Here is an 8,317-nt window from a genome sequence, read left to right on the forward strand (position 1 = left end):
TTAAAAAAAAAAAAACTGATGTAGATATGTTACATGGTAAATCACATGCCCTGGAACAATAACTGACTGCCAGGGAAATAGCTCAATAGCATAAGCATTTGCCAGGTAAGCATAAGGTCCTGAGTTCAATCCCTGGTACCACAAAACAAAACAAAACAAAACAAAACAAAACAAAACAAAACAAAACAACACAACACAACTACCGACTGGTTAAAGCTTCTTCTTATGCATTATGCCAACTTCACCACATCAAATTATATATAAAGGAATTCTATGTCAAGATGATTAACAAAGGCCAGGGATATAGCTCACCTGCTTGGCAAGCATAAGGTCCTGAGTTTGATTCCCAGTCCAAAAAAAAAAAAAAAGATTAACAGAACGACATTAGTTTCTTTTCTTTCTTTCCAGACCCTACCCATCATCACAACCAGTTAAACACTCCCAATCTGGAAATTTAAAATCCACAATGTTCCAAATACCAAAATGTGTTAGGCGCTGTCATGAGCTAATAAGTGGAGAAATTCATACCTGACCACATGTGCTCAGGTGCAGTCAGCATGCAGGACTGGGGATGTAGCTCAGTGCCACAGTGCTTGCCCACTATGTGCAAGGCCCAAGGGCTAAACCCAGCACCACATATACAAAAGCAGGTGGACTAAAAGTAGTGTATAAAATTATCTTCAAGCTGTGTATAAGGCATATATGAAATATAAATAAATTTGTGTTTAGTCTTGGGTTCTAAGTTCCGTATGTCTCACTATATATACATAAATATTTCAAAATTAAAAAGAAAAAATCCAGAATACTTATGATTCGAAGCATTTTAAATATGAGATATTCAAGTGTTTATATATAGTGTTAATTTAATTAATGTAACAACATAGTTCTTTACTCCTGTTTAGGACAGTGATAACAACTTTTAAAGTATTACTGCTGAACTGTAATACTGCTTATTTCACATCTTTAACACAACTTTGCCTGGCCATACTCCAGGGGTTTTTTTGGCTATCACCCCCCGCCATATTCCCTGACTGTCTGCTACAGCTAAGCTTTCTGCTGCTAATTGTAATTTTAGGGTCAGCAATAGATACTGAACAATTACCACACCAATCTAATTATGACAGTAATCTCACCAGCCTTTCTCTCTAACTTAAAATGTTAACAATGATTTGCAGTAAGAAGATAGTAAATTTTGGTAAGAAACTATACCAGCTCTCAAAACTTTTCAAAGCATCTTTTGTCTAGTTTAATAGATGCATACATTTTTTCCTCAATGATTTAATATGGCCTCAGTTTGACATTTAGAATGCATTGTTAAAGGAGCTAAGGATAAATATTTAAAATAAATAGATTACTTAAGCATAGCATATTTCAAAATGTTATCAGTTGTGGTGGCACATGCCTATAATGCCAGCACTCGGAAGGCTGGAGCAGGAAGATAGCTTCAAGTTCGAGGCTAGCTTGAGCTACAAGTGAGCAAGTGAGTTCAAGGTCTGTCTGAACTACACAGAAAGCCTGTCTTTAAAATTAAAAAAAAAAAAAAAATCAACTCTGAGTGGTCACACAAGTCCCACATGCTTCATCTGCATCTCCTCACTGCACAATGCACTTATCCTCACTGGTCTCAGTGTGGCCTTGGCTGGATAGGTAGAAGCTATTGTATCTTTTTTTCAGATCCACACTTTTAAGAGTGACGGCAATAAATTCAGAAATTCAGTGGAGTCTGGCAGCAACACTGGCTTTTGGTTTGTTTATCTAGGGAAACAATTAAAACAGGATGGGTGGTACACACCAGTAATTCTAGCACCTGGGAAGCTGAGGAAACAGGATGAGCACAAGTTCAAGGCCACCCTGGGCTACACAGTAAGTTCAGGTCAGCCTGAACTATATACTGAGACCCTGTCTCAAAAATAAAAATAAGGGCCAGCCAGACAGCTCAGCAGACTAAAGCACCTGCTTAGGCAGAGTGCAGCAGCCAAGGTTTGATCCCCAGCATGCCATGCTGGCCCCATCCCTGGGGCTCACTGAGAGGGCAGATTGAAACTGCATGTGGTGGTGCACTCCCATAATCCCAGCACTTGGGAGGCTGAAAACAGAAGGATCACTACAAGCCTGATCTATGTAGTGAGACCCTGTACTAAATACATAAAATAACAATAACAAAATTCAATTACTATTACTTGTACGAGCCAAGGATTGGGCTAGCACAAAAAATAACTTTGATATCCCTGTATGAGGCCAATTGGCAGTTTCTGACTGTGTTTCCTCCACAGGGAAAAAGTCCAGAAATAGGGTACACAGTCCTCCAGAACTTTGTGAGTGATACAGCTGGAACCAAGGTGGGATTCACAGTAACTTTTTTCATCAAAGGTACTGCCAGTCCAATCAACAACATGGATTCGTTTAGTTAACCATTTCTTCAAATAGTCCATGGATATAAATTCCTTTTACCTGAGGAAGGCTAAAATTCCACACAGGTACCATAAGATACTATGCATGCTCCAATGGGCAAAATGTCCATTATCACAAAGGCTGCTTCTACAAAGTATGCTAGTAAGTGTTTCCCATCTCCTATATGGCTCAGGCTCTAAGGTCTGTTACTACATCATGAACTATCTGTCTCATCTTATAGATAACTCATGGCAAGAATAAGCAGATCATACTATTACTATATACTCATGGAAATTCCATATACGTTTTCTTGAAAGCATCAGTTATTGTCTTTTCACGGCTTTTGACAGCCAAAGATGGTGAGGTTACAGTTTAGGCATTCAGTAACAGATTCCCTCAGGGTAAGGATCTTCCCCAAAAGGAAACCATTCCTGAGGTTGTGATTTGCTGTAGGATTAAGTTTCCTAATAGGCTGAAGAGTCAAATCACACAGCTAAGCAGGATCACTGGGGCTCTGATTTCTGTTTACCAAGCAGTAGGACAGGAATCTGCTCAGAAGTAAGCTGAATGTCCAACTCCCCACCTGTTGCTCCATTCTTAGCTGCCCAGGGGGCCACCAACCTGTTCCCATTTGCAGCATACAATGGGTGGGTGACAGCAGAACAGCAGAACTATAGGACCTATTTTGGCTCCACACATGCATTTCTTGTCAGGTCAGGTAAGTTATTTTGCTCAGATTGCTACAGTTTAAGTATAGTTTTAAGTTTGAACAATCTTTGAATTTTTTCCCTAACCTTCAAATACAGTTTCAAACTGAGATCATCACCATTTCCCCTTCCCCATACTACTTCCATTTTGATGCTTCCTTTTCAAAGCATGTCCTGAGTCTACATGCCATCACACAAGCTAGCCAAGTACCATTTCCTTCACAGAACGCAGAAATTAGAGAACTGCAGAGTTTTCTTTCTCTTTTTCTTTTTGGCAGAACTGGGGATTGAACTCAGGCCCTCGTGCTTGCCAGGGAAGTGCTTATTCCACTGAGCCATCTCCCTGGCCCCAGTTTTCTTTTTCTTAATGGTATATAGGCAAACTTCAGATCCTAGCTGCTATTAAATTTCTTTTTTTTTTTATAAAACGTTTTTTTCTAACATTTATTTATTTATTTTGTGTGTGTGTGTGTGTGTGTGTGTGTGGCCAGCTCAGCCCACCAGGGGGCGGGGCTGGCTGGCATGTGGCGCTGGGGGATTGAACCATGGTCCCTGTGCTTTGCTTAGCTTAGCTTGTTCTAAGTAGGTGCTTTAGACCACTGAGTCATCTCACCAGCTCCTCCTATTAAATTTCAATCAGGCAAATTCCCCTAATTAACGCTTTCCCTCTCCTCCCCAGTTCTGAAGTTAACTCTGAACTGATTTCTCTCTGCCAAGAATGTGAATTGTGAGTACAGATAAAAAGATAAGGCTTGAAGATGATTCACTGCCAGTGTGGTGAACCAACAGCTAAATGCTCAGACAAGAAACCCTAGTCTCTTGTCCTTTCTTGCCAATTCCTGGAAGTCCCAACATTACTTTTTTCAAAGACAGTCTCACTATGTAGTGCAGGTTGGCCTCTAACTCAGTGATCCTCCTTCCTCAGCTTCCCTAGTGCTGGGATTATAGGTGGGTGCCACCATACCTGGCTCATTTCACTTTTCTTGTCCCCTCAAACTCCAAGATCATCTTATTCCACCCTTCACTTTTTTTTTTAACTGAAAATGCATCTCATAACCATACCAAGAGGGGGGGATTCCATCTTTCTATGTACTAAATCTACCATTTTCCAGTATCTGTTCTTATTTCCCAGCAAGTAACTACCCTGCTATTAAAGCCCAACCTCTCCATTTTCAGGACCACATATTCTCTTCTCTTTAACAACTTTTCTCCTTGAGTTATATCTACTCTTTCATTTATCATCTGTTACTCCTAGTATCAGAGACTAGCTCCATTAGAAAAGAAAGCTATCTTGAGACTAAAAAAATACAGTATTGAAAGATGTTTTAAGACATTAACAGTGTAACAAGTGACTGGGTGGGTGTACAAACAATAACTTGATAATCACTGAAACTGAGTGATGGGTACCTGAGAGTTTTAAAATACTAATTTCTGCACTTTTATAAATGTATATCTAGATGTATCCCCCAAAGCTCATGCACTCTTAAGTAGGGCTTTTCAGATCAGGCTGAATCAAGGGCACGTGATACTGGGGTTGAGGGTGTGTGGTACTAAAATTAATCCACTGATTGGAATTAGCATAGTTCTGGGTGTGGAAGATGGAAGCCCCACCCAAGGTGTGGGGTGGCAGCATTCAACAGGCATACAGTCTGGATGGAACATAAAGGGAGAGAGGGAAGGCAGACCGCTGCTACCATCTGCTGCCTCTTGCCCGCCACGCCACGCCACGGACAGTTTCTCCTCTGCGATGCCCCTCTGCCAGCTCACCCCGCGCTGGAGCCAGTCAACCACAGACTAAAACCTCTACACCTTGTAAGCTGAAAAATCTTTCCTTCTGGGTGCTGTGTATTGTCTCAGCAATGAGAAAAGTAGTTTCTGCAATAAAAGGTATAACAACAATACAGGAAAGTGGGAGGCCATGGAAATGGTTCAGTGGAATAAGTGCATACCAGGCAAACACAAGGGCCTGAGTTCAATCCCCTGTTCCACACACATACAAAAAATAAATAAATAAATAAAATATATATATGAAAGTGTTAAAAGGTAAACTTATCTAAACACATCCTGTTTAACTTTTCTTTTTAATCTTTTTGAGACAAATTCTCATTATACAGCTCAGGCTGGCCTTAAGCTCACTTCTGTAGTCCAGGCTGGCGTCAAACTCACAACGATCCTCCTGCATCAGCCTATGTGCTGGGATTATAGACTGTGCCAAATGCCCAGCCCCATATTTAACTTCAGAACAACTGTTAACTCACCAAATTATGATAACAAAATATTTTCAAGTATCTAAAAGGAATGCAAAAACAAGAATCTATTGCGTGTTAAGCTGGTAAACAAGCTCACAAAATGGAAAGTATTTTAAGTGAATTTAAAGAACAGTAATTTGGCTAACACCCTTTGTGGTATATATCCTACAGATCACAAACACAAAACACACATCTTGGATTTTATCCTGTTAGCTCTTGTAGTACACAGCTACTTGGAAGGCAGAGGCAGGAGGATTACAAGTCTGAGGTCAGACTGGGCAACCTAGCAAGGCTTTGTCTTAATGTGAAGGTCCTGAGTTCAATCATCAGTTTCACAATGACAACAAAAACATTTATAGTCCTTAATTTGAGTTGGAAATATCAGTACAAACTCAAATCATAATCATCTAAAAAGACTACTAAATCAATAACCACATATAATAAGTAATTCAAGGGCTGGGAATATAGCTCAGCAGCAGGATATCTGCCTGGCAAGTGGGAAGTCCTGAGTTCAATTCCGAGTTCCAAAAAATAATCACAGTTCAACTAACTACTGAATATTTTTCTTTTTCTAAGATAACATTTTACCATATTACTACTTTTTTTTTTTAATGTATTTAGTACAGGGTGTATAGGGTCTCACTACACAGACTGGACTCTATGATTCTCCTGTTTTCAGTCTCCCAAGTGCTAGGATTACAGGTGCATGCCACACGCACGCCTAGGGATCAAACCCCATCCCTGTGTCTGCCTAAGCAGGTGCTTTAATCTACTGAGCTACCAGCCCAACTCATTTTTTTCTTTTTTTTTAAATTTTTTTTACTTATTTGTGTGTGTGTGTGTGTGTGGCCAGCTCAGCCCACCAGGGGGCGGGGCTGCCTGGCATGTGGTGCTAGGGGATGGAACTGTGGTCCCTGTGCTTTGCTAAGCTTGTTCTAAGTAGGTGCTTTAGACCACTGAGCCATCTCACCAGCCCTTTTTTTTTTTCTTTCTTTTATGTATTTAGTACAGGGTCTACGGGATTTCACTACACAAGTCAGACTCATAGCAATTCTCCTACTTTTTTTTTTAAGAAAGGGTCTTACAATGTAGTATAGGCTAGCTCTGAACTTACTATGTAGCCCAAGCTGGCCTAAACATTCAGTGATCCTCCTACTTTAGCCTCCTAAGTGCCAGCATTCATACCCAGCTTCAACCCTCGAACTCATGATCCTTCCTGCCTCAACCTCCTGAGAACCTAGAATTATTGGTACATGCTACTGCCCCTGGCTCTGAAGTTTTCTCAATAAGCATTCTAGCTAGACATAGTGGCAAATGCCTGTAATCCCCAGCATTCATGAGGCTGAGGAAGTAGGATCGTTGCAAGTTTGAGACCAGTCTGGGCTACAAAGTGAGCGCAAGGATAGCCTGAAATGCACCATGAGACCTTGTCTCAAAAGGACAAAAATAATAAGCATCATCAGCACTTTGGTGGCACTGGGGACTTTTCTTCCCTCTGTATTTAGGGCAGGGTCTACAGGGTGTTCAGGGTCTCATTACTACAATCAGACTCATAGTGATACTCCTGTTTATAGCCTCCCCAGTGCTGCGATTATAGGCACCCAAGTGCTAGGATTACAGGCATGTGCCACCATACCCAGTCTCAATTGCCACCTGAGTGTGCACCGGGGGCGGGGCCGGCACAGCCAACACGGCAGGCCTGGGGATCAAGCCCCCAGCCCCTGCGCTTGCTTGCAGGCGCTTTAATCCGCTGAGCTATTTGGTCACCCTCTCGCATCTAAAAAAAAATAAATAAAATTAAGATAAAATTTAAAAAATAAACTACATAGGGATGTTATTAGTAGATATTAGTGTTTTAATTTTCAAGCTATTTTTGTGTATAAGTGTGTAAATAAATAAATATTACCATGTAGCCAGGCATGGCGGTGCATGCCTGTAATTCCAGAACTCCCGCAGGCTGAGCAAGGAGGGTCACAAATTCAAGCCAACATAGCAACCCAGCAGGACCCTGTCTCAAAATGAAAAAAAAGAAGAGTTGGGGGTGTAGCTCAGCACCAAGGCCCTGAGTCCAATCCTGAACGCCTTAAAAAAAAAAAAAAAAAAAAAGCTATTGGAAGCCAGTGGTGGTGCCCCAATTCACAAACAACTTTGTTTGCAAACAATCTGGGGAGTAAAGAACAAGAAACAGAGCCTAAGGAGACCTAGTGTCTCTTGTAAATCCCCTCCCCTAAACTGGGATACAAGGCCACAGAAAACAGCATTTCCTGGAGGCGCCCTGTGGCTTCTCTGATCATTCACCAGGGATGTTGTCTGCTAGTATCCTGTGAACTTAAGAGAAGGCAAGATAGATAGTACTTTGTTTATACCAAATTAGTTAGTTATGTACATTCCTTCACCTGTCTTCAGCCCTTAATAAAAGTGAGAAGTTTGGGAGGCTCACTCAGAGCAGACTAAGCTCATGAGTACTCTGCAGCTATAATCATCTAGTCTTCTCATTGGCTTCAACTGATTTCATACAAAATAGAAGAATTTGGCAAAATCTTGTTTTTGTTTGCAAACTTTGCATCCTTGAGAAACACAACTGTAGCCATCTTTCCCACACACACATACAAATGTGGCTATCTTTTCCAAAATCATAGAACAAATTAAATGAAGTTTATGAACCAAGGCACCACTGTATTTTCATGTGACCTAGGAAATATGAAACATGCAATGAACAAAGATGAAGAAAAACTGGATGGAGGTATAAGTTTTTATTTTATTTTTTTATTTTTTATTTTTTTTGTTCCTCAAATGCCTTCAGGGCACTTTTGGCCAGTGGGAGACTTGTAAGGTTCGAACTCCAGCAAGCTGAGGCTGACAGCTTTGTGGAAGCAGCCACTTAAAGGACTGAGCTAGGGCCAGGCCCCCATAAGTTTTTATTTTAAAAAACAGCTTAGGGCTGGTGAGATGGCTCAGTGGTCTAAAGCA

The 8,317-nt window shown here is 40.9% G+C and overlaps 1 protein-coding gene and 1 pseudogene across 2 annotated transcripts in view; both read right to left on the bottom strand.

Annotated features, from left to right (window-relative positions):
• The window catches only part of Bag4 (BCL2 associated athanogene 4), a 46,569-nt gene that overhangs the window by 23,352 nt on the left and 14,900 nt on the right, over window positions 1-8,317 (bottom strand). Inside the window, exon 1 of one of the 2 annotated variants that reach the window (XM_023721969.1) lies at window positions 7,254-7,283. The exons of the other annotated variant lie outside the window; for it this stretch is intronic. Coding sequence (XP_023577737.1) covers window positions 7,254-7,268 — 15 coding nt within the window. The 5' untranslated portion in view covers window positions 7,269-7,283. Of the gene's footprint in view, window positions 1-7,253; window positions 7,284-8,317 lie in introns of those variants that run through there. 2 annotated transcript variants of the gene reach the window in all.
• LOC111818341 lies at window positions 2,202-4,340 on the bottom strand (annotated as a pseudogene).

The sequence above is a fragment of the Octodon degus genome, unplaced genomic scaffold, assembly GCF_000260255.1.
Source record: "Octodon degus isolate 3935 unplaced genomic scaffold, OctDeg1.0 scaffold00088, whole genome shotgun sequence".
Taxonomy (NCBI): Eukaryota; Metazoa; Chordata; class Mammalia; order Rodentia; family Octodontidae; genus Octodon; species Octodon degus.